The sequence below is a fragment of the Eriocheir sinensis genome, chromosome 29 (assembly GCF_024679095.1).
Source record: "Eriocheir sinensis breed Jianghai 21 chromosome 29, ASM2467909v1, whole genome shotgun sequence".
In the NCBI taxonomy this organism is placed as follows: domain Eukaryota; kingdom Metazoa; phylum Arthropoda; class Malacostraca; order Decapoda; family Varunidae; genus Eriocheir; species Eriocheir sinensis.
Genome location: NC_066537.1, coordinates 16,635,131 through 16,660,765, shown reverse-complemented (window position 1 = coordinate 16,660,765; position 25,635 = coordinate 16,635,131). Strand labels below are relative to the sequence as shown.

Genomic DNA, 25,635 nt, shown 5'->3' with positions numbered 1-25,635 from the left:
CCTGAGTTGTAGAGAAACACTGATAAAATGAAAACTTAGTAACATTCATGACCTTGCTTATTTATCTCTTAATTTTAGTTTGAGTATCACATAAGTGGCCCTATATGTCTTTCTCCTTTTTTATTTATCTATCATTTGTTACCTGTATCATCTAACTTCCCTGTTTTTCTCTCTTCTCCCCCTTTTTATCTTTAACTTCCTTTCCTTCCTTTTCTTCCCCTCTAATTGTTGTCGTTTGTTCCCTTACCCTGTATCATCTATCTTCCGTCACCCCCAGAGCAATGGTTCCGCCAAGCTTCCTGGCTCTCACACCAACAACCTCAGAGACTCTGGGTCGGGTGGTGGAAGCGGGGGCGGCGGCGGCGGCGGCGGCGGTGGCTCCTCGTCTTCGTCGCGCGACAAGAAAAATAAAAACAAGGAGAGCAACAGAGACAGCTCTCATGCTGGCACCAAGGATGATAGTGTCAGCATCATAAGGTGGGATGCTGGAGCCTATTGTGTTAGCCTTGAATGTTGTTTTTGTTAATATTATGATCATTTTAATTTTTTAAAAATTATCAGCATTTCAATATGTTAACAGTGCATGTGTAATTAAAAAATCAAGTAATTAATACAGACAGCATGTCCCTAAGAAGCAAGTAACACAGAACAGCAAACAACCCCAATAAACACACAAACATCCACCACACATAAAACCCCTTTGATAAAAAAGTAAGTTAATAAATAATATAAATAGAAGAAATATCAAAGAACAACCTCCCTCCTTACCCCAGGCTGGAGGCAGACATCAAGCGGCTGAAGGCAGACCTGCAGGCGTCGCGGCAGACAGAGCAGGAGCTGCGTAATCAGATCAATCATCTCATCTCCAGCGACAAGATCACCCAGCAGGAGATGAACCAGCTCCAGCAGGACAATGACAACCTGCAGAACAAGTGAGTGTGTATGTGTGTGTGTGTGTGTGTAATTCACCTAATTCACCTCTTGGTCTGCTGCGGGTCTCTCTTGAGACAGCCAGCCGTTCCCCCACGGAAGAGCACAGAGCTCGTAGTACCGATCTTTGGGTAAGACTGAGACCACTTACACTCAACACACCGCGACGAGGTCACAACTCCTCGCCTGACGTCGCGTACCTACTCATTGCTAGGTGAACAGGGGCTATACGTGAAAGAAGATAAACCCAACTTATTTTCACCCGGCCGGGGAATCGAACCCCGGTCCTTCTGGTTTGAGCCAGACGCTCTACCCCGAGCAACCAGGCCGTGAGTGTGTGTGTGTGTGTGTGTGTGTGTGTGTGTGTGTGTGTGTGTGTGTGTGTGTGTTTTGAGATATGGATATGAGTGGTTCTTTCTGTTAGCATACACCTCTTGCTCGTCGTAAATGCATGTCTGTTTATTTGTATATTTATGAGTGTTTCTTTCCTGTATGGAAAGATATACAGGTGACCCCCCACATTCATGGATGCTAAAGTCGCAGATTTTCCATTGTAGATAAAAGGTTTTCCCCGTAGTAATTTTGTAAACTTGTGGAGTCAGTCATGGTGTCAGTTATTTCCCACACGACAGCGGCTTCTTGCCTCACCCTTGTCCCCACCCACGCACTGCCATCCCACACACATTTGTCTTGCTCTCAGTCCTTGTTACACCACCACCACGTCATCATCACCTGCTGCAAAGCAAACATGATCATAATTATTTTTTTGCAGATTTTCATTTCTCTCATGTACACCATGGTAACAGTGAGTGATATTTTCTTATTGCACTGTACCAGAGAGATAATATGTGCATGTTGAAATGGATTTTAATGCCTTCCAGGGGTCATTTCTTAAAGTATGGGCTGTGTCTGTGTGGTATGTCAGTTATTCATGGAAAATCAACATTCGCGTCAGTCTGTGCCTACTAACTCCTGTGAATGTGGGGGGTCGTCTGTTCATCAGTTTGCCATTGAGATTGGCAGTTAGACTCCTCTGTTTGGCACCACCCTGTACTATACTCATGTAAAAGTAAATCTCTCATTAAAGTTGACCCCACTAGGTTGTAATATATTCCATCGAAGAATGAATTTAACCCCCTAGAAAAATGGTGTCCATGTAAGTCCTCACTCTAAGCTTTCAGAAAAACTGCAAGATAAAAAAATTACAAGAGTATAAGCAGTGTATACACCTGAATGTGTGTGGGCTTAGGAGTTTGTTGTGCATCATAAAACCTTCATAATGACCGTCCTCCCCTAGGCTCCACGGGTTGGTGACGGCGCGCCAGAACGACCGCGTCACCATAAGTAACCTGGAGCGGCGGCTGCAGGAGGAGCGGCGAGCCAAGCAGGCCGCTGAAAACCAGGTGTCCGTGCTGGAGCGGCGGCAGAAAAAGGCCGAGGAGCAGGCACAGGCCAGAGCACACGCCCTCGCCAACGCCAAGTGAGTAGTGCTTGTACACACACACACACACACACACACAAGGTCACACATTCAGTAAGTAGTGCTCGTAGATTCATGTACACACTTCACACAGACATGACACACACAGGTACACTCATGGAATTTAATATCTTGGTGGGGTTTCTCTTTCCATTCTGCAAAAAACGGGTGATACTGATTCAGATTTAACTATTTCATCCGTCTACTTTATACTTCTGGTTTGTCCTCCCTTATGTCCTTCATTTCATTTCAGTTTTCTTCTTTCCATTTTCCTGTAGTTACTAATACCCAAAAAACAGCTGAGAGAAAGAAGTTACAATGTAAGTTGTCCAATAGATGTCTTCTTCCAACACACCATAGGAGATGAGAGAAAAAAAAATGACAAAAAAATCTAGTATATTCCTTCTTTCTCAAATTCTAGCGCCATAACAACTGAGATAGGAAAAAATACATTATGAAATTTGTTAGTATTTTTTTTTTTTTTTTTTTTTTTTTTTACACTTGCACCATAGCAGCTGAGAAAAAAGAAAAATTAAATCAGTTAGTATATTTTTTCTCTTACCAACACTAGCACCTTAACCGCCACCCCAACATCACCTCAACCCTCAGGAACGAATTGACTAGTATATTCCTTGTCCTCCCAACAATAACATCCTAACCGCCACCTCAATACCACCTCCAACCCTCAGGAACATGTTAACTAGTATATTCCTTGTCCTCCCAAAACTAGCACCTTAACCACTACCGCAACCTTCAGGAACGAGTTAATTAGTATATACCTTGTCCTCCCAACACAAGCACCATAACCATCACACCAACACCACCTCTGCCCTCAGGAACGAGTGCGGTGAGTCTTGCCGTGGGCGCCGCAATGAGATGGAGTCGGAGATCAAGCGCCTCCGCAGGGACCAGCGCATCTCCGAGGACCGCGTGCACACCATGGAGCGGGAGAACATGGCACTGCGGCAGTTCAAGGAAAGCCAGAACGACACGGAGGTGCTCATGTCTGCCCTCTCTGCCATGCAGGACAAGAACACACACCTTGAGACTTCACTGTCTGCCGAGACACGCGTCAAACTCGACCTGTTCTCTGCCCTCGGGGAAGCCAAGCGCCAACTAGAGATCTCACAGGGTGGGTTATAGAAGCTTGCTGATGGTCTTTATTACAACTAACAATTGGAGACATTTCTTATCATATTTGTTGTCTTTGTGCTATCATTTATTATTTTTATTTTTACCGTAACTGTGCCATTTTGAGCTTACATTCCCAGTGTAGAGAGATGTTGCAAGGTGGACTTTGGACTCATTGACTTACTTTAGTGATGTAGACAACTTAAGTGTTCATTCAAACTTTTTCTTTTTTGTCATAGTGTTTTTTCTTTGTATTTTTTTCTAAACTGCACCATCCTGAACTTAGATATACTTATTTATTGATGACTTCCAGTTTGGTATTCTATAAAGTTTCCTCTCTGAAGTTGTGATACTTTGTGCTTTGTTTTCCTCACCATTTGCTTTGTTTTACACAGGACTGGTGACCTCCAAGGACAAGGAGATTGAGGAGCTGAAGGCCAAGATCACCGAGGTCCTGGCAGTGTGCCCCCCCACCAGCTTCACCAACACCCCCCTCGACACCACCCCCATCCACTACACCTCCAAGCTGCTCCCCCAGGTGAGGCCGTGCAGGGTGGCAGAGCTCCTTGTGGGAAGTAATAGGATTGCTTATTCATGTGTTGGGTAATAGAACTCCTTGTGGGAATAGGGTAGGGTTGTCCATGCTTGTATTGGGTATTGGGCTTGTAGAAAGTAATAGGGAAGGGTTGCCAGTTCATGTGTAGGGTGAGGGAGCTCATTGTGGGAAGTAATAGGGAAGGGTTGTCCAGTTCATGTGTAGGGTGAGGGAGCTCATTGTGGGAAGTAATAGGGAAGGGTTGCCAGTTCATGTGTAGGGTGAGGGAGCTCATTGTGGGAAGTAATAGGGAAGGGTTGTCAGTTCATGTGTAGGGTGAGGGAGCTCATTGTGGGAAGTAATAGGGAAGGGTTGTCCAGTTCATGTGTAGGGTGAGGGAGCTCATTGTGGGAAGTAATAGGGAAGGGTTGCCCATTCATCTGCCCCATTCCATTTTCTACTCATATCATAGGGAAAAAAGTACTCTGGAAAATTTGGGCCTTGGGATGAATGTGAAAAGTTGTCAGAGTAAATATTGTATGTTGAACTTTATTTTGACTCGGATATTTATTTTTGCATTCTTTATCATTTCATTTTTGTTTTTATTTTATTACTTTTATTCAGTATAATTTTAGTTTATTCGGATTTAAGTACTGATTGGTATGATGTTAAATTGTCAAAGATGCCTTAGTTAAGTTGGGAATTAAATGTACTGATCACATTTTATTTATTAGTTTTCCTTGGCACTTTTGGGTTAAATTATACTTTTCTTTTGGCAATTAACTCATCCCTAGGTCATGCCATTTGAAACTACTAAGTCCTTTTTTGTTGTTTTAGGTATATATAGTATAGTCATTGGGAGGTAGAATTGAAATTATATTCCCATACCAGGGTAGGATGGGGAAGAGTAAGAAAGGATAAGGACAAATATTCAATGGTATTTAAGCTGCTAAATATATACAGAAAATTATGTATTATAGATGAAAAATGTAAACCTCATATTTTCTGTCATCCTTTTCTTTCACCGCATTTCCTTACACCCTAGGCCCACCTCACTCCCTCATGCTAATTTCTTTACAATCCTTGCTCCAGAAGTTCATTTACTCCCTTTCCTCTCACTCCGACCTTCCACACTACATCCTAGCTCCATACTCCTCCCCTCCACTCCCTGCACACTCACCCACTTCATCAGAGACAAAACACAGGCATCCTCTCTTCACCCCTGACTACCCACTTCTACAGCCGTCCACCACCCACTCTCCTTCCTCATCCATACCTCACCCTTCAACCCAACTACCCAAACCTACTTCTGACAACCCACAGCTCTTCACCCGGGGCCGGCCTTAGGAGCGGCGGGGTCCAATTCGGGACATTTTTGGTGGGGTCCCCTGGTTTACAGTTAAGGTCTGTAAAATCATGGAGATATTAATAAGCCCATTATGGACTTAATATCTCTATAATAGAATGGAAAGCAATCAAACTGTGCACTTAAAAGGTGGATGTGAGTTAATGAACCAGACAGATTCAATTATTTTATGTTCTAGTATTTAATGGTATACTTGTATGTAAGCCAGCAAGTAAACAAACAAAATGTGTTGATCACCTTTGAAAAATACAAAGCTTCAAAACCACTTCCTTGACTGACTGATTGATTTTCACTTCTCTTTTCAAGACTTTTGTATTACCCCAGCATGGGTCCCCCTGAGACTCTGGGCACAACTGGCTGCATTTGATCCAACTGACTTAGAGCTGCCCCTGCCTACACCCCACCAGTCACCTTCCATCACACAAACTTCCCTCCCCGCCCATAGCTCACCCATCACTTCATGAACCCAACCACCCCAACCTTCTTCACCAATAAGCTCACTCCTCTCCCACTGTCCCATTTCTACATGTCATTTCACTCACCCTTCAACCATACTAACTTCCTTCTCCACTCATAGCTCTCCTCTCATCCTGCCAACCTAACCATTGGAACCTCCTTTTCCACCCTAAGCTCACCCCTCACCCTTCACACAGCCCCATGACCCTCACCCCACACCCACAAAGTCTCCTCCTTCACCCCAGCATTCAACCATCCAAACCTTTTCTTCTTCACCCTCAAAGCCTCATGACCCTCAACTGACACTCAATTATTCCTCCCTCCATTACTTCAATCAAATTTATTTTTTAACCATGAGTCACTCCTCACCCAACCAACCCATTAACCTATTCCACCTTACACTCACCCCTGACCCACTGCCTCACTCACCCCATACTCACATGCTTCTCACCCCATTACTTCACCCAAACTTCCTTCCCTAACCATGACTCACTCACTCCTCACCCAACCAACCCATTAACTTAAATTCTCTCACCTTAGACTCACCCCGGACCCACTGTCTAACTCACCCCATATGTTTACTTACACCACTCAAGATTCCTTCCAGACCCATGACCCATCACCCTAAATTTTCTCCCCCTTAGACTCACCCCTGACCCACTGTCAAACTCACCCCACACTCACATATTCCTCACCCCATTACTTACACCTCTCAAGATTCCCTCCAGACCCATGACCCATCACCTTAGACTCACCCCCCCCCACCCGCTGCCTCCCTTGCCCCACTCTCACATGTTCCTCACCCTATTATTGACACCATTCATGATTCCCTCCAGACCCATGACCCATCACCTTAGACTCGCCCCCCACCCGCTGCCTCCCTCGCCCCACTCTCACATGTTCCTCACCCCTAACCCGGTCCTCTCTCCGCAGGTCACCACGTCTGGGATGGAGCCAGCCCCGGCCAACCTAGTGATGGTGGATGGTCTCATGGATGCCTCACCCCTTGACACACTCTGTGGACTGGCCTTCTCCCCTGCCGGTGCCCCTCTCCCTCCCCGCCCACATACCATCTCCCCCCCTGTGGCTATCTCCCCTCCCGTTCCCCTCTCCCCGTCCGTCCCTCTCTCCCCGCCTGCCCCCATCTCCCCGCCCATCCCCAAGAAGCCCCAGCACTCCACCCTTGACCCCAATGCCCGTGTCTACACTCCCAAGGGCACGGTTGTTACCTCTGAAGCCTGAAGGGGAGTGAGAGGTACTTGGTGAACCCTTCCTCTTCCTTCACCTCCTCCTCCTCCACCTCCTCCTCTTTCTCCTCCTGCTCCTTCCCTTATCCACCAGACCTACTCATGTCCTCTGCTTCTCCTTTTCCTCTTTCTTCCTATCCTAGCTTGCCTCATGTCCCCATTTCTTCATTCATCTCATCTCCCATTACCTACTCATCCCCTAGCTTCCCAATGTCTTCCTCCTCCTCCTCCTCCTCCTTTGTTAGGTAGGCAAGATGGGATGCTGTGGACAAGCTTGTGCTAAATATTTGGTAGCAGTTTTTTTCTTAGTTGTTTTTTTGGTTTTGGTTTGATCCCCCTCCCTTTCCACCCCCCTATCCTGTCCCCTTCCCACCACTCCTCGAGAAGTGATTATGTTTGTATTCTCTCCTTTGATTTGCTAGTTTCTTTTAGTGTGTGTGTGTGTGTGTGTGTGTGTGTGTGAGAGTGTGTGTGTGGCTGTCTCCTTCCTCTTTCCATATTTCTTGTCATTTGTTTTTGTTTTTCTTTTCACTTAACATATCTTCTAAAACCTTGTAATTTACACACACACACACACACACACACACACAGCAGCTGAGCCTCATCCTGAACACTTGATTGTTCTCCGGCTCCAGCTCTGCCCTCGCCACTCCGTGGCGCAACTGGTAGAGTGCTGTGCTGCCAGGCTTCACAGTCTGACAGGGCGGCAGTTCGAGCCCACTCAGGCCAGATTCTTTCCACTGACTAGGAGTGGTTACTGACCCCCCTTGAGCAAGGAGGATGGGGTGTGTGGTATGTGAGGTCCTGGCAGTACCCAGAGATCGACGATGAAGAGCACTTGCTCATGTCGGGAGGGTACCTGCTGGCGATTACGAGTCCAACACGTGATCAGGCCGTGTTGAATTACACACACACACACACACACACACACACACACACACACACACACACACACACACACACACACACACCAGGCCATTTCTAAAAATTTTCCCCATAGAAAAAGTTTAGTGTTTAAACTTTCTGCTGAAAAGGTTGCTGTGAATAGCTTTATTTTTATATGGAATCATTTTGTATGTGTTGTGGTTTTGCACAGATGCACATGGCTGTGTCTGTCTCTCTGTCTCACTGTTTACAAGGAGTTTCTCTCTCTCTCTCTCTCTCTCTCTCTCTCTCTCTCTCTCTCTCTCTCTCTCTCTCTCTCTCTCTCTCTCTCTCTCTCTCTCTCTCTCTCTCTCTCTCTCTCTCTCTCTCTCTCTCTCTCTCTCTCTCTCTCTCTCATTTATTTATAGAAACCGATATAATTTTAACAAGCCCGGTGTTTTGGAAGTCTTGGTGATGTGGTTTGTTCTAGGTTTGTCTCTTGGGATGGTAACAGCTCATCTGCCTTTTCTTACTGCTTGCCTCTTCTTTCTCTCTGTCTTGAGTGTGCAGGGCATCATTTATTTTGGTTATCTTCTCCATCTCAGCCTGACTAGTACTTCATATTTCCTTCATCTCCATTTTTATTCTTTCTTTCCCTTTGATTCCTCTTTTTCTTTACCATCCTTAACCTTAATCCATCTTTCTTTCCTCCTTGATTCCTCTCTTGCTATACCGTCCTATCTCCACTTTTCCTTTTTTTCTTTATTTAACTTACAAGGTTTAAGTTGATACTAGTACAGAATATGTTTGTTTTTTCCCTACTCAGTTTTCCCACTCATTAAACTAACTCCCCTTACTGAACCATTTTCCATTTTTCCATTCTCTATTTTCCTTTACTCGGTGCATAATATATTTCCTTCTCTACTTATCCTTCCATCTTCTCTTTGTTTCCCTGTTCCTCCTCACCCAGACCTTACGGATCCTTTTGTTCCTGCAGTCTCAATGTTGTTCACAAATTACGTTGGTGTAGGTTTAAAGAGTTGCATTGCTCAGTGTGCTCAGATGTATATTTCTGTGGGGACGACGTGTGTGTGTGTGTGTGTGTGTGTGTGTGTGTGTGTGTGATATTAGTTTGTCAATCTTCCTTCCTATTTCTTAACTTCCTTTGCTCATTCCTTTTTTATTACACAAACACACAAACACACACACACACAAACACACACACACACACACACACACACACACACACACACACACACACACACACACACATACAGTACGCAGGACACAGCACACACACACACACACAACCTTCCCTTCCACACCTCACATCACCCCAGTTTATAAAAAAAAAAGATCATTGATAAGGTTGTTTACAGGTTGCGAGGGGTCTGTCCCCCCATTAACCTCCCCTTCCCACCTCATCCTTACCACCCCAACCTCCATCCCCACCCTTCCCCCACCCACCCGCCCTCCTCATCCTCTCCCGAACCCAGTTTTTCGTTCATGTAAATATTCTGCCCGTAATTTATGTTAAGCTAAGTAGTGCCGTTGAGTACAAATTTCTTACAGTGGTGGTGGTGGTGGCGTCTGTGGTGTCAGTGGTGGTGGTGGCGGCGGTCTTCTTTATGTTTGTTTATGTTTTTCCTCCCCCCCCTCCCTCCCTCTTCCCAACCAACCACCCACCCCAACAACAAGCCAGATAATGGAGGGTTGATGATAGCATGATAAAAAGCGGATGATATTTTTATGCTAACGTGCAGTGGAATATATATTTTGAAAGGCACGCTTATTGCTTTATCTAAACGACTCTGCTCTCTCTCCACTTTCTCTCTCCACTTTCCTCTTCTCCTTTGCCTTATACTAATTAAAAAAGGACAGCTACATAGATATACACGTCAGATCATTATTTTACTCAGAACACAAATCGTCAAGGGAACACATCACACACATTTTTGTACCTTCGAGATGACTGTCTTTGCTCCCCTCTTGCCTGCTACTCCCTCCCGCCAAGAAGTTCACACCCCCACACCCGCCCACGCCCACACCCGACCGACCGCCTACACCCGCCCAGTCGCCACCAATGCCTCTCGTAGTACGCTAGAAGGATAAACATAATGTGTCGAACTTACTCACTCATCCATTGCTATGGTAAAGCGTAACAATTTGCTCTCTCACTTGCTGCATTCGGGAGAGAGAGAGAGAGAGAGAGAGAGAGAGAGAGAGAGAGAGAGAGAGAGAAAGGGGCTAATTCTTCTCTCATATGTAGTTTGCCATGCAGGAAATGTTGTAGATTGTGTGTGGATAGTGATGATGACTTACGATGACAATGGTGATGATGATGATGATGATGCTTACGGTTATCGCTGTAATGTTTTTTCTGTTGTTTTCTTCTCCGATAATTTTTTGCGTGTGTTCGTATTTTTTCCTCTTATTTTTTATTTTTATTCCCCTTTATCGGTAGGCTTAAGGCAAGGCGAAAAGTGTTGTGTATTTGTTATTCTTAAGACTAACCAATTGCCAAGGTATGTGCTTTGTTCATTTCTCTCTCTCTCTCTCTCTCTCTCTCTCTCTCTCTCTCTCTCTCTCTCTCTCTCTCTCTCTCTCTCTCTCTAACTCTCACTCTCTCTCTCTCTCGATACAAAAACTTTTTATCATAATTTTTTCTTTACTAAAGGAAAGATGATGATTATTGTCCATCCCTCCGTTATTCTCCCTTCCCTTTCCTTATGTTCCTTTCCCTCTCCTTTCCTCTCCCTTCCCTTCCCTTCCTCTCCTACACACACATACTATGATTGAGTGTTTGTGTGTGTGTACGTGTGTCTCAACTTGTAACGCCTCCTTCCGCATCTTCCTCCTTTTCCCTCCCTCCTCTCCTCCCTCCCTCCCTCCGTCCCTCCTTCCCTTCGGCATAGGTAGTGGGTAAATTGTACGAGTCAGTGTTGTTGTTGTTGTTAGGTAGAGGTGGAGGCATTTTCCTACCTTCCTCCAGCGTTGTATCCCTTCCCTCCATCCTCCCTCCATTTCTCTTCCCTTCCTCCCCCCCGTGTCGTAACCCCTCCGTCTCTCTTCCCTCCCTTCCTCCTGTAATATAACTTAGTATTAGCGATAGGAAGATAGAGTAAACTTATTTTTTTAAGCTCTCAGTACATATTTTTCTCCCTATTTTTATGGAGATTCCTTTTCCTTCATCTTCCTTCAATAAAATTTCCTCCTTCTTTCCTTCCTTCCTTCCCCTCCCTCCCTCCCTCCCTGCTCTTTATCCATCTTCACTCGATACAAATTTTTATACCTTCTGAGTTTCCCTGAAATGTGTAGGCCTAAAATAATATGTAAATTTCCTTTATATATTTTCTGCATTTAATTTATTTTTTTACCTCCTCTCCATTTCCCTTTTCCTCCTTCCTTACTTCACCTGTCTGTAAAAAGTCGCTCATTTTTGGTGTACAAAGGAAAACGAGCTCAGTATTTATTTATTTATTCATTCATCTATCAAAACGCATAATAATATTTCTTACGCGAACTATTCATCGTTTTTCTTTTCTCTCATTTTTTTTTATTCTCCGCTCACACAAGGGAACCAGAACCAACCAGGCACAAAACATTGACCTTTTGTGATATTAAAACAAGTTGTGATAATTTTGTTTACACCTCACCTGCTCTTCATCTCTCCCCTTTTTGTCCTGCCTTTCCTTCTCCCATTCTGCCCACCTCCTCCTCCTCCTCCTCCTCCTTCCACCACCCATCCTCTCCCATTTTACTCTCTCCTCTCCCACCTTCCCTCCAAACAAAAACAAACAAACAGGCAGACAAAAAAAATGCTCCTCTTTAACAGTAAAATGATTAGAAAAGATAGAAATTTGCAGAGAGAGAGAGAGAAAGAAAGGAGACAGAGTGGTTGACCTATCCTGTTGTAGCCACCGCAAGTCTCGGCCACAGGACTCTTTAGGATGTGGTTTACATTCGTCAATTTTTTTGACACGCCAACCCTCCCAGTTAGCACTCACGTGAAGAGGAAGGAAGTATGGGAATTGAACTGTGAGATGTTAATTAATTGTCAAAATGAGAACCCAAACATTTTCATCTTTACATTAATTATTATGTCCCGCTTCAATTTTCCAGAGTTGTTTTTCCTTGCCCGGTGTATGTGCTTATTGGAAGAGCCGGTACAGATTGGCAAACCTAACCTAACTACCGGGAGCTTGGACGATGGTGTGATAGCTTAGGTGTTGGACATTTGGACACAGGGTAGGGGACCTTAAGAGACGTAGGAACATCAGTATACCTGGCTAGGGGTGCCTTAGGGACATCGGACATCCCTATATGTATGTCTAGGGGACCATAGGGATATTCAACCTCCCTATATATCAGGCTATGACACCAGTTGGTCATGGGACATCTCTCTCTCCTCCCTTCACATGGATGGTAGGACATTAGGACACCACCTCGGTATCCTCACAAAGTTTACTAGTTGCATTACTTCCCCTCCCATAATTCCTCCCATCGTACAAGTAGTCTTCTTCCTCAAAGGTGTAGAGGGCCAGGCAGGCCATGGAACCACTGGCTGTAGATCTCTAAAGGTTGATAGAGACTTTGATTCATATTTTTAAACGTATTGGGCTTCCAGAACGACTATTTGCCAAGGCCACAGAGAAGATTAGCCGGTTTTCCATGGATGATTTTTTCCATTCATGATGCAAAAGTCAGGTAAAACTATCACTCATCATGAAACTCCATGAAAACTCCAGCATCTTCTATGAGAGGCTTTTCAAACAGGCGAACTGAGCTGCCGATAAGTTTAAGAGTACGGGCTTTTGTGTGATGCCATGCCTCTGGAGTCTGGTCTAGATCCTCCTGAGCTGGCCAGACTGTAGGAAAGGTGTTGTGTGCATAGGGACTTAGAAGGCAATACCATGGCTGAGGGAATCACTGCTCAAGATCCATATTTTCAGACACTTTCGCCTCCCACAACAACTATTTTCACAGGCCACGAAGGAGATAAGTCTGGTTCTCATGAGTATTTATCACTTTCATGGTGTAGAAGCCTTGTCAAACTGTCTGCAGGCTCAAAAACTACCCATGGAAATACCCACAACTCAACTTTGGCTTTATTAAATGTGGGTGTGTATGCCCCAGTAGCTTTGAAAATAAGGGCCTAGGATGTTTTCTGGTGTTGGCCTGTGAATAGGAAGTTTGGTGAGGGAGGCTTTGAGGAGAATGGATAGAGTGGAGTCTTGAGCAGTGGAGGAGGAAGTGTTCTGGTGTGTCAGGCTGTGTGTGACCAAGCCTGAGTGGTTGATGGCAGTGTCTGATTTCATTATGTTAAATTTACATATAATGTATGTACCAGTCTTGGTGATATAGGGACAAGGAAGACTTGATTTACCACTCATTGGCTGTTCTCAGTTATCATTACTAAATTTATGTGTTGTGTGTTTACCTATTGGTGATATATGGAAAAGAAAGACTTGATTTACAACTCATTGGCTGTTATCAATCAAGATCATTTGGACTTGTGGGGCATAAGACCACATATACATCCCCATACACAGTTCATACCATTTCATTGGGTATAGGGATAGGCCACTCATACCATCCTTCCTTAACGTACCATACCATATATCATGCTCTAGGACATGTGAATTAAGTTGTACTGCACATTAGTAAAGCTAGGGAATGCAAACTTGTATATCTTTAAAATACTCATATGGCTGTGTACACTAAACCATTTAAAGAATAGAAATGCTGTGTTTTTGTTAGCCAGTGAAGGGAGAGAGAGAGTGATGATCCTGCCTTCCTTTTGGTTCTCAGAGCAGCCAGTCGTAGGGTTTCTTGTCGTACACGCTGTTTTGATCGGCCGCTGAAGAGGTGGACGTCTGTGTGGTTATACATGTATACTAAACAGGCCAGGATGATGCTTTTTTCATCTGTTGTTCATGTAGTAGGTAGTTTAGCCCTTGTTATTTTCTCTTACCCTTTCCCTCTGTACCTCCCTCTCTCATCTCCCCCCCTCCTCCCCCTCCCCCCATTCTCCCTCCACCACAACCCTTGCCCCTCCTCCTCCCCCACCCCAACTGCCTCCACGGAAGAAACAGTGGAAGTGAGAAGATATGAAACGAGGAAATAAAGTTAAAAGGCCCCTCAAATAAGGAACAAGAAGCAGAGAAGAGCAAGACAAGAAGAATTGGATAACTATAAGGGAAATTTAAGGAAGCTATTATTTTTGTACTTATCGTATATATTTAAGTAACCTGAAACATTGTACTTAAGATGGAAGAGGAGATGGTGGTTGAGGAGGAGGAGGAGGAAGAGGAAGAAGAAGAGAAGGAAAATTTGGTCTCCATCAGCATCCTCACCCCATGTCATCTCCTCCTCCTCTTCCTTCACCTCCTCCTCCTCCTCCTCCTTCCCTTCACTCCCTTCCACAAACAGTAGATTCCCTTTTCCATCCTTTTCTCTTTCTTCACCCGGTGGATAGAGCCCTTTCCCCATCCCCTACCCCTCTCTTCCCTTCCCCTTCACCCTACTCACTCCCCTTCCTCTTCCCTTCCCTCCCTTCCAGGCGTCGCATCTCTGACCTTTGATGTGTAAAGTCTGAATGTTGTCTTTTTGTTTACCGCCATATGTGTTGTGATCCCCTCCCTCCCCTCTCCCTTCCCCTCTCTCTCACTCTTTTCCTCCTGCCCGTCTATCCCCCACTTCCTCTCCCTCCAATCCTGTCCCACTCACATACATACAAACTCCAAGTCATTGGTTCCTTGGGATGGCACTCATTCACTCACTCCATAACCACTACTGTTTTTACTTATTCCCTAACACACACACACACACACACACACACCCAGGGCAGTCTTTTGCCATCTCATTATCTCTTCCTTCCCTTAGCCATCCCTTCCATCCCCCATTCTCTTCTTCCACCCTCCTCCTCCTACCTATGCCCCCCCCTTGACCCCCCACCCCGACCCCAGACTGTGTGGTGACCCCTGGGCGCTGTGCCGGAAGCTCAGTAGGTTGGGTCTCCTGTTTACCTGGAAAGTAAGGAAGAAAAAAATATTAAAAAAACTTTAAAAAGTTAACAAAAACACCAGCTCCTCCTGGATGTGTTTCTAAGTAACCCTGGGTGCTGGGGGGCCTGTCCCCAGCGTCCTGGCCCCCAGCACCACCAGGCACCCGCTTAGGCGCTCCCCTGGGTTCCCTGTGGAAGGCCTCATAGCAGGAGATACAGATTTGTCATCCTTTTCCCTCCCTCCCTCCCTGCCCCCCTCCTCCGGTATGAGGCCAACGGTGTCCCCAGGCAGCGTCTCGGCAGCCCTGGAGCTCTCTAGCATTCATGTTCAGTCCTAATAAACAAGGTGGTCAAAGCCAGGCCATCATTCCGCTTAGCTCTGTGTCTTACTCACCTTCGGCGCCTTGCCACCCACCTGTTTTTTTTTTACTTCAGGTACACACAAGGACAGTCAAGGATAGAGAGACTAACGCTAGATTTTTTAAATATCATATTAATAGTTAGTAACAATAATATGGCTTGTTAAGCTTTTTAATTCAATTTTTAGGACCGAGTTAGTCAGAAGTGTTGGATTTTTACAATTAAGTCGACATATTACCAACTCAGTTGTAACAAGTGATGTAAGATAATCAAGAAAACCATCTGAAAATCTGAAAAAAGTATTCAAATGGGTCAAGGGTTACAAGGCGATATAAGTAAAGTACTGAGAATTAGCCAGCAGGATAGAACTCGCAGTAATGGATTTAAATTAGAAAAGTATAGATTTAGGAGAGATATAGGCAAGCATTGGTTTAGTAATAGGATGGTGGGGGAATGGAATAGACAGCAATTACTTAGTTAGTGCAGGGACGATCGATAGCTTGTTTTAAGAGTAGACTGGATAGCTACATGGACGAGGACGACAGGTTGCAGTAAGGGGACAGGGTACTGGATGCGTGCCTAGTTACCTAGTACCGCCGGTATAACGAGGATCAAGCCTTTACCTCTAACTACACCTCACCCACCGCGAGTAGTGGGGGGGATTCTGGAGCTGCCCTGTGTAGGCCACCCGGCCTCTTGCAGTTTCCCAATGTTCTTATGTTCTTATGGCCATCTTGAGGCCAACTGTACTGCCAAGAGCAATGGAGACACCCCAAATTGTTTCAAATGCGCTGGCAATCATAAATCACAGGAGTGCACCATGGCTGAGAAGAAATGCATAAACTGTATGAGATACAAGAAGCCTGAAATCAACCACTCAGCGAATGACCAGTGTTGTGTAGTTCTCCAGACTGAAATTGAGAGAATTCGTAACATGACCGATCATAGCTATTAATCAGTGTCTGTACTCAAAGATAAATTGTGTGTGAAAACAGTGTGATGAAGGTTCAGTGTGTTGGAAATAACTGTTGAATGTTTCATTGTGATACTATAATGAAAATAGCAGACATGAACACTGAACTAATTGTTATATGTGATATTATTCGTGAAAGAAATTAAGACACTCACTACGATGTTTGAGAATAAGTGCATCGAAGACTATTATTGAGGCTAACGTTGAAATTGTTGACGGCCCTCGTAGAGCGCTGCATCAGCGGCGGAACAGGGCCTGAAACCTCATCAACGGTAAACGGTAAACGGTAAGTAGCTGCCTCAGCCATTGCATCACAGCTGAATGACAAAATATGAATATCGAAAAATCAAATTTCCCGGGAAAGGCGAGCAACTTCCTTCCCCGTTTGACTTGTCGTTAGCACCAATATTGTAACACAAAGCCTCCTTACAGAGTATCATGATGCGATTATACATTATTTACTGCGGTTTGAGGAGCAGTGGTCAGGTGAAATCAGCAAACTTTTATCGTAAACTTGATGTGCGCAACTAGATGCTCATGGATACCAGCTGGGACTAAACTATACTAAATACTGAAAAGCACCAACAACGACAAATATATACGTATAAAACAAATCAGCTAAATTTATAAAAATAGTTGGAAGGCATTATATTTTGTTTTTAGAACAGATGAGTGAAATAAACACACGCGGCGGTGCAGCGGGCGGCCTTTCCGTGACGGCCATTGTGAGGTGAGTGAGTGTGTGTCTGCCCGGCGTGTCTACCGCGCCGCCCTCACCCGCTGAGCCCCGGCCCGTGCCTCTGTAACTCTCTGAGAGGCTAGGAGGTGCTGGCACGCCATCACACAGCCCCGCAGGTAGCAGGGTGGGCCGAGACAGGTGAAATAGGCACGCCGCACGCGAGGCCCTAAATGTTTACCTCCGTCCTGGCCGCCACGTGTGGGGCGGCCAGGCGGTGTGGGGCACGGCGGGGCCACCAGGCTCACGGGGCACGGCGGGGCCAGGCGGGCTGCAGGGGGACGTGTGGGGCGAGGCAGGGTGTGTGGGGCTGGCTGGAGGGACATGCGGGGCGGGCAGGCAGTGGTGGGCGATACCACCAGTTGTTTAGCAATCGCTGTAACTGATTACTTTTGGGGAAAAGTAATCGATTACTGGATTCTGAGGTTATGGTCTTGTTTTTCAATGCCCCTCCTTACTCTTCCTTTAGTCTTGAGTGGTGTATTTCCTAAAAGCGTTGGCCGCTGTCCTGGGGTGCAGGTGTGTCACTTGTGTGATGTGGCTTGGTATTGTTGATCACAGGCACCAGGGTAGGAGGAGGTGCCATCTGATGTATGGCTGGCCCTGCTACCAGCTTAAAGCCCTGTAGATTCTCTGCTGTGACGGCTGCTTCCAGCAGCCTTTTCATATGTGTACGTCTCTTTGCAACATGCTGTACAGGAAGCAGTCAACTGTAGTGCTTGGTTGCCTGTGTGCTTAACTGTGGCCCTATTGTCCGCTGGCAGGTCTTGATGTCCTGGCAATGGCCCAGGGTTCCAGGCACTGGTAGTGTATTCCAGTTGTGGTCTGATGAAGGCTGTGTATGCAGTTTCTTTGACTTATTTGCTGCAGTCACCCAAGGTCTGCCTGATTTGTTCCAGTGTGTGGGATGCCTTTGAGTGAACTTGTTTTGCGTGAGTGTACCTGCTCAGGTCCTTGGTGACGGTCAGTCCCAGGTATTTGCAGCTTTCCTCCTGTGGTACTGCCTGTCCGTTGATGGTTAAACTGCATTTCAGAGGCCATTACTGCAGTGCCCTGCAATTGCTTGCTCCCCTGGGTGCCCTCTTGGTGTTTGTTTCTCAATTTTCCAAGTCTCATTCTTTTTTTTTTTCTTTTTTTCATTACCTTTCTCCAATTTATAATGTTAATTAAGAAACCCGTTCAATGTTCAAATAAAAACGTTCAAAGCATGTAAATACTAAAATTTTCTTTTGTATCTGAGAAACATTTTCTTATAACAAAATGTAAATCGAAGTCATCTGTAGTTACCATTTCAAGAATTTGATGATTGAAAAAATAATCGACTATAATATTTTTTTAAATATTAACTATTAACCAGGTAGCAGCGGGGATCATGTTTCTTAATGGTCCCTCCAAGCGAGAAAAAATTGAAAAAATCACCCCTCACACAAACCATTTCATAATATATATCAAAGCATTTGTGATCAGATTATGTATCATCTATTTTGAGGGGTAAATATCATGGCACAAATTTGGCCCGTCACTGCTACACGGTGAAGCCACAAATTTGGCCCGGCGCTGCTACCGGGTTAATCAAAGTAATCGATAATATCCACCACTAGTGCCAGGGTGTGTGGGGCTGGCTTGAGCTGGAGGGGGGGGCATGTGGGGTGAGCCAGGTTGTGTGTTGCATGCTGTGTGGGCGGCGGGGCTCACCACACCTGCAGGGGCGGGGAGGGCACTGCTAAGGGCATCACACGGGATGCTGCATTTTCGTTTGTCACTTGCAAAATTAATAATTGAAACGACCTTATCACAACCATTTCCATCTCAAACAATTTTCATTACTAACCCCCCCCCCCCCATTCTCCATTATGAGAACTAGCATCTTAATTTTGCCCAGACCCCTAAAGTCTGCTAAATAATAGCCTTACTTCCCTACATATTGCAATGTCTGATTTGTAGAATACTGCCATTGTGTTGTATTTCATTTCTGTTAATACAGTGCAGTAACCAAGAGCTTCCGAAAAAATTAAAGAAACCTCGAAATGTTAATGTACGATGTTTGAGCTCAGCACATGGTATTTTGGCAGGTGGGGGGTCAAGTCTGATTGGGTTAGGTTAGGTCAGGTTAGATTATATTTGATTAATTTTGTTTTGTTAATTTGTTAAGTTTGCCTATCTGAGTGAGATATGTTTCTCCCTGGACCATTGTTGGCAGTGGTGGTGCAGAAGGCTACCTTTATCTCCATATTCCCCCGTTGCCAAATTCATACTAAAGATATACCAGTAACTTGAAGTGATGAGGTTTGGTATGGAGGCAAAGTTATGACTACGATAGAGAGGTTGAAATATAAATTTACCTGTTTTCAATGACACTAAAAGTGGACCAAGGTGGGAAGCCTCCCTGTAGGATTGTGCTTAGTCACTGAAAACAGGTGAATATTGTGATTTACCAGATCTAGGATATTGTTTTGGTGTGCTTGACTAGGCCCTCTGCCAGTGATTAATGTAAGAACCATGTTTATATTACTTAATTTCAGCAACTTCCAAGATGGAACTATTCTTAAATATTTGATTTTGTGATATATTAGGTAGTGTGTAGTTTCTAATAAATCACCATTTTTTGTGGTGATGGGGAGGTATATATATATATATATATATATTTATATATATATATATATATATATATATATATATATATATATATATATATATTTATATATAAAGCATCTCATCACTTTCCTCACTCATTTCTCTTTTTACTTCTTTCCAATAGACTTTTATATTATCTATTTATTTTGGTGATGTCTTCCTATTGAAATCTTCTCACCACCACTCTATGGCTGTACCATTTTAGTTTCTGTTATTTTGGCAGTGGCAAAATCATCACTTTATTTTCTTGAAACAGCTTTTCCCAATGCCTTACTCTTTATACTTTCTCTCCTGTCTCACTCGGTACACATTTCTTGTTGGCATTTCTTTGTAAGTCATTCTTTTATCTTCAACAACTTTTATCTCAGTGTTCATCATGGTTTTCTTTTCTTTCCTTCCACACACCATATTTTCATCTACTTCACTGGCCCTAACTGCTGACCTCTGAAAAGTCTCAAACCCCTCACATACTCCAGAGTTGTGTATTAGTGCTCTTCCCTGTAATTTCTCCACCCTGAAATTCTTTCAATAGATCTTATAGAATCTCTCACTTACAAATTTCTTCCTCATTTTCTTTCTCATTTCCTTTAAGCTTAAAAGTACATTGAATTGGTTTTGTTATTTCAACTGAAAGCTGGCTGGTAAAATCAGTCTAATCAATCATACTCTTATGTACTAATATGACCTTGGCCCACTTCAGATGAATAATCCCCACTCCTCTACCCACAGTACCCCACCACAGCCGGGAGTAGCAAATCAAGATGGTGCGGATGAACGCGCTGGCAGATGCTCTGCGGAGCATCAACAATGCTGAGAAACGAGGCAAGCGGCAGGTTCTGATCCGGCCCTGCTCTAAGGTGGTGGTCAAGTTCCTCTCCGTCATGATGAAGCACGGTGAGTATCATCAGGTGGCCGTCCTTTCTTTTCCCAAACCTTATTATATCTGACAACTTTTCTTGCCCACCCTTCTTCATCCCATCCTCCTCCTTATTCTAATGTTTTTTCTCCTCCAATCCATTCTGACAACTTTTCCTGCCCATCCTTCTTATTTTTTCCCTCCACCCCATTCTTATTACCTAATCATCCTTTATTTGTTTTTATTTTTCCTCTTCCACCCCATTCTGACCACTTCTACTCATCCTTCTCCTTTCCATCCTCCTTTTACTTGTTCTTATTTTTCCCCTTCTCCACCTTCCCTGCCTCCTCCCTTCACATCTCATAGAGCATCAGTGCATCTTCTATATTCAACCCTTCTCCTTCTTCCATGTCACACCCCCATTTTTACCCTCCCATCTCCACACAGGCTACATCGGTGAGTTTGAGATTGTTGATGACCACCGTGCCGGCAAGATTGTTGTCAACCTCACAGGGCGGCTCATCAAGTGTGGTGTCATCTCCCCGCGCTTTGACGTCAAGATCAACGCCATCGAGAAGTGGACCACCAACCTCCTCCCCTCAAGACAGTTTGGGTGAGTGTCTTGAGTATTGTGAGGTTGTGGCTGGATGGATATATATATATATATATATATATATATATATATATATATATATATATATATATATATATATATATATATATATATATATATATATATATATATATATATATATATATATATATATATATATATATATATATATATATATATCCCCATCTCTCTCTCTCTCTCGGGCTATTGTCATTTGTTTATTAATTTCTTATGAAGTAAATGGCAGCATTGGTATGTGTGACGCTGATTACTGATTGGCTTGCACTTCTATATTCGCTAACTGATTATTCTGCTTGTAATTATGGTTGTTTCTGAGGCTATCCTGTCAATTATTCAGTCTCGGCTTACTATCAACTAACAAAATGGCAGCATTTGTTTGTGTGACGCTGATGACTTTGATTGCACTTCTAGATTCGGTTACTGTAATGACTTTGCTTGTAATTACGTTTGTTTTCTGAGGATATTCATTCATTTGTTATTAGCTTCTTATGAACTAAACGGCAACTTGAGTGATGCTGATGACTGACTGCACTTCTAAATTTGGTTACTGTGATGACTGCTTGTAATTAGGTTTGTTTTAACTAAATGGCGGCAGTAGTTGTTTGGGTGATGCATAATGGATGTTAAGAGTAAACTTTTGGGTGCGGTTTCCTGCGAGTGATGACAGGGTGACCACACCTATATTAATGGATGTTAAGAGTAAACTTTTGGGTGCGGTTTCTTGCGAGTGATGACAGGGTGACTACACCTATATTTTGCTTTAACGTCTGTAAAGTAGCTCTCTTGAAGTATATATTGTTACTATAGTCAAACCATTTCAAATAGTCTGTTTGGGCGTTCAGTTCTGCGGGTCCTTGCCTCCCCTCTGCTCTGTCCCAACACAGGGAAGAAAGTAGTGATAAATGGAGCAAGGAATAATCTAAAGGACATCCCTTCCCTGACAACCCCCCCATCTCCGTCATCAGGCGCGGGCGAGGGAAGAGTTCCTGTCTTCGGGGGGTGCGAGCCTCGTGTTCCCCTTCCAAGGCAGTGAAGCGGACCTCATTGAAACTAACCATGTTTATATGACTTAGTTCACCGCGCCTTACACTGGCCGTGCTGTGTCCGGCGGTTATCGTCTCCGGGCCTATCACCAATGGCACGGCACACTATGGGTCTGTGCATTGAGAGGGGGGGGGGAGAACAACAGCACTGGCCGCACAGATATTACTTATATTCCTTGTTCTGTACAATGGAATTGCTCGGCGTGCTGACAATAGATTCATTAGAGGTAGACTAAAGATTAAGAGACGAAGATGTGCAATGGACAGTTTGGGTCTGGGCAAGTTAGGTCACACGTTGCAGCAGGTCCCCTCGTGCCATTCTTCTTGTTATCTCTCTTCGGTGAGATGAAAACAAACTTCATAATAGTATAGCAGCAGCATCAGTAGTAGTAGTAGTAGTAATGGTAATGGTAGTAGAAGTGATGGCAGGCAGAAGTAATAGCTGTCTTTCTTCATTTAAGCGTTTGATAAAGTTCCTCACCAACGTCGAGGGTAAAGTTTTGAACTGGGTCAAGGCGTGGCTTAGCAATAGGAAGCTAAGAGTGCAAATCAGTGGTAAAAAATCTGACTGGGGATGCGTTACGAGTGGGGTTCCACAAGGTTCGGTATTAGGTCCACTTTTGTTTATTATTTAATTTATTTAATTTATTTATTTATTTAAAAAAAAAATTTACGTCTACGCCTATAGCGCCGGTAGGCTTGCTTGAGGGGCCTGGATGGTAGTTGGCCCCAGCCTGTCATGGCACAGGCAAGTGTTTATAGTGGCGCCATCTTAGATACAGGAATTAGTAGTGATGTCAGAAAGTTTGCAGATGATACCAAGATCAGTAGAGTAATTGAGTCGGATCAGGACGCTAGTATTCTCCAGGATGAACTAAACAGATTGTATGACTAGGCGGATAAATGGCAGATGGAGTTCAATGTAGGGAAGTGTAGTATTCTGAGTGTAGGTAGGAACAACCCCTCACATAACTATTGCTTAAATGACACTCTCATAAGCAGGTATGGGTGTGAGAGGGATTTAGGGGTCTTAGTGAGCTCTGATCTCCGTCCAAGGGCACAATGCATTCAAGCTAGAAATTGAGCAAACAGGGTACTGGGATTTATTTCAAGGAGCGTGAGCAACAGAAACGCCGAAGTCTTCCTCAAACTATATTTAGCATTAGTTAGACCTCATCTTGACTATGCGGTTCAGTTCTGGTCACCATACTATAGAATGGATATCAAAATGTTAGAATTGGTGCAGAGGAGGATGACTAAGATGATTCAGGGGTTGAGAAACTTGCCATACAAGAAAAGGCTCAAACAGTTAAACTTGCATTCCCTAGAAAGGCGAAGGGTGCATGGAGACATGATCGAGGTTTATAAATGGATGAAAGGCCGATTGTTTAGAAACTGTAAATGTGATTAATCTTCATTAATTACTGGACACTGGTACCACAAAGTTAAAGACATACCGTAACCCTCATGTTTACAACTTTTTTTACTGCCCAACTGTCATCTCCAGTATGGAGAACAAATACTTCTAGTAATTTGTTACTTATAATTTAGCCTTGCTTTGTGGAAACATCCTGATTTTAATATGTTGGAATTTGCCAGCTTCCTTGTTCTTGTGGTGATCCTAGACGCTACTAGAATCGGTAGTGTACAGAAAGTTTGTCAATCTCTCAAGTCTTCTACTAATTTACTGTCTGGTACACTGTGTTTGCTTACTTCTAAACTTAAAACATGCATGTTTTGATTTTTTTTATTAGTAGAAAATGTACAGTATGATTACTGCATATTAATAGGAAATAATAACTTTATGTAGCTACAGTGATGAAAAAGTTGAATAATGTCCCACAATTAAGTAAAACTGAAAATGGTATAAGTGTACCGTACGAAGTCTGTATCTGAAGTCTGTATCTGAACGTGTCCAATACCAGTACAGTGAGACTCGGTGAGAGTGGTGAGAGTCCGTGAGACCTACGCCACAGGCTAGCATTTGCCTGTCAGTCAGTGTGTCTCAGTGAGCATTTAAAGTACTGAACAAAATCATTTGTCTAGTTCCATACTTTTCATTATATTACAATAACTTGTTTCCTTATGCACGGCAGGCATGGTGAATGATATTACTCAGTTGCTGTACTAAGCAAGTTAAAATAGGTATATATTTTTTTCTTGGTTGTAATATAAAGTAATATGTTGATTTCTTTCTAGTTTCACAGTTAAAGCAAATACCGGTACTTCAGTTCATAGCATAATTTTATATATTGATTTGAATTACCTAATATACAATTTCATAGGGATTTGTTTGAGATAAATGCTGTGGAAAGGTATCAGAGTTTTGGTAACATCACCATCCTTACATTAACATTATTAATATTGTGTTATGTACATTGTATTATAATAGAGAGAGAAAAAATTACTAATCGGCCCCGATTAATCAGTCAAAAGGCGGATTACCGATTAATCGGTGCAACCCTACTATATATATTCAGAAAATTCAGGCTCTTGGATTTTAGGACAACCCTTCCCATGAAAAGTCTGTGAAATTGAGGTTGTACTGTAGTTTTTATTGCACATATTGACATAATAATTTTGCCTAACCTTATACCTTACCTCTCCATCACCAGGTTCATCGTGCTCACCACCTCAGGCGGAATCATGGACCACGAAGAGGCAAAGAGGAAACACCTGGGAGGAAAGATTCTTGGATTCTTCTTCTAAATAAAATAAGGAAGTGTAGCAAGTTGTTTTTTGTGTCCCGCCTCCCCTCCACTGCTTCCCTGGTCCTGGTGGGTTTTATCTGTTTTTTTATTTTCACTTCGGAAGGACTTGCTGATTTAGACATCTTCCATCTGTTGATGAAATGTAATAGGTTGTTCATTTTTATATTGTCTCTCTCTCTCTCTCTCTCTCTCTCTCTCTCTCTCTCTCTCTCTCTCTCTCTCTCTCTCTCTCTCTCTCTCTCTCTCTCTCTCTCTCTCTCTCTCTCTCTCTCTCTCTCTCTCTCTCTCTCTCTCTCTCTCTCTCTCTCTCTCTCTCTCTCTCTCTCTCTCTCTCTCTCTCTCTCTCTCTCTCTCTCTCTCTCTCTCTCTCTCTCTCTCTCTCTCTCTCTCTCTCTCTCTCTCTCTCTCTCTCTCTCTCTCTCTCTCTCTCTCTCTCTCTCTCTCTCTCTCTCTCTCTCTCTCTCTCTCTCTCTCTCTCTCTCTCTCTCTCTCTCTCTCTCTCTCTCTCTCTCTCTCTCTCTCTCTCTCTCTCTCTCTCTCTCTCTCTCTCTCTCTCTCTCTCTCTCTCTCTCTCTCTCTCTCTCTCTCTCTCTCTCTCTCTCTCTCTCTCTCTCTCTCTCTCTCTCTCTCTCTCTCTCTCTCTCTCTCTTCTTTCCTTTGCCTTATGTCATTT

The 25,635-nt window shown here is 43.8% G+C and overlaps 2 protein-coding genes across 4 annotated transcripts in view; both read left to right on the top strand.

The window, feature by feature from the left end:
• The window catches only part of LOC127005185 (macoilin-1-like), a 30,445-nt gene extending 15,054 nt beyond the window's left edge, over positions 1 to 15,391 (top strand). The window contains exons 10-16 of one of the 2 annotated variants that reach the window (XR_007758367.1): positions 278 to 477; positions 774 to 932; positions 2,228 to 2,410; positions 3,247 to 3,542; positions 3,937 to 4,079; positions 5,400 to 5,480; positions 6,832 to 6,980. Coding sequence is in view for 1 of the 2 variants with exons in the window: in XM_050873864.1 (XP_050729821.1) it covers positions 278 to 477; positions 774 to 932; positions 2,228 to 2,410; positions 3,247 to 3,542; positions 3,937 to 4,079; positions 6,832 to 7,140 (1,290 nt within the window). In the remaining variant the exon portion in view is untranslated. Of the gene's footprint in view, positions 1 to 277; positions 478 to 773; positions 933 to 2,227; positions 2,411 to 3,246; positions 3,543 to 3,936; positions 4,080 to 5,399; positions 5,481 to 6,831 lie in introns of both variants that reach the window. The other variant, XM_050873864.1, reaches the window with a different exon arrangement.
• Positions 15,392 to 16,918: 1,527 nt separating this feature from the next.
• LOC127005184 (40S ribosomal protein S15Aa) lies at positions 16,919 to 24,978 on the top strand. Of its 2 annotated transcripts, none has more exons than XM_050873862.1 (4): positions 16,919 to 17,078; positions 20,448 to 20,612; positions 21,022 to 21,187; positions 24,867 to 24,978. In XM_050873862.1, exons 2-4 carry the CDS (start codon positions 20,480 to 20,482, stop codon positions 24,958 to 24,960), a joined length of 393 nt encoding a protein of 130 aa, XP_050729819.1. In that variant the 5' UTR covers positions 16,919 to 17,078; positions 20,448 to 20,479; the 3' UTR covers positions 24,961 to 24,978. The 2 variants fall into 2 exon arrangements, with proteins under 2 accessions (XP_050729819.1, XP_050729820.1); XM_050873863.1 differs by having other exon boundaries at positions 17,065 to 17,203.
• Positions 24,979 to 25,635: the final 657 nt, after the last annotated feature.

What these genes read in the sequence shown, in the direction of transcription:
- LOC127005184 (XM_050873862.1), top strand. Translation starts at nt 20,480, where the DNA reads ATGGTGCGGATGAACGCGCTGGCAGATGCTCTGCGGAGCATCAACAAT. An exon ending in CTCCGTCATGATGAAGCACG is followed by an intron (nt 20,613 to 21,021) that starts GTGAGTATCATC and finishes ATCTCCACACAG; the next exon opens with GCTACATCGGTGAGTTTGAG. An exon ending in CTCCCCTCAAGACAGTTTGG is followed by an intron (nt 21,188 to 24,866) that starts GTGAGTGTCTTG and finishes CTCCATCACCAG; the next exon opens with GTTCATCGTGCTCACCACCT.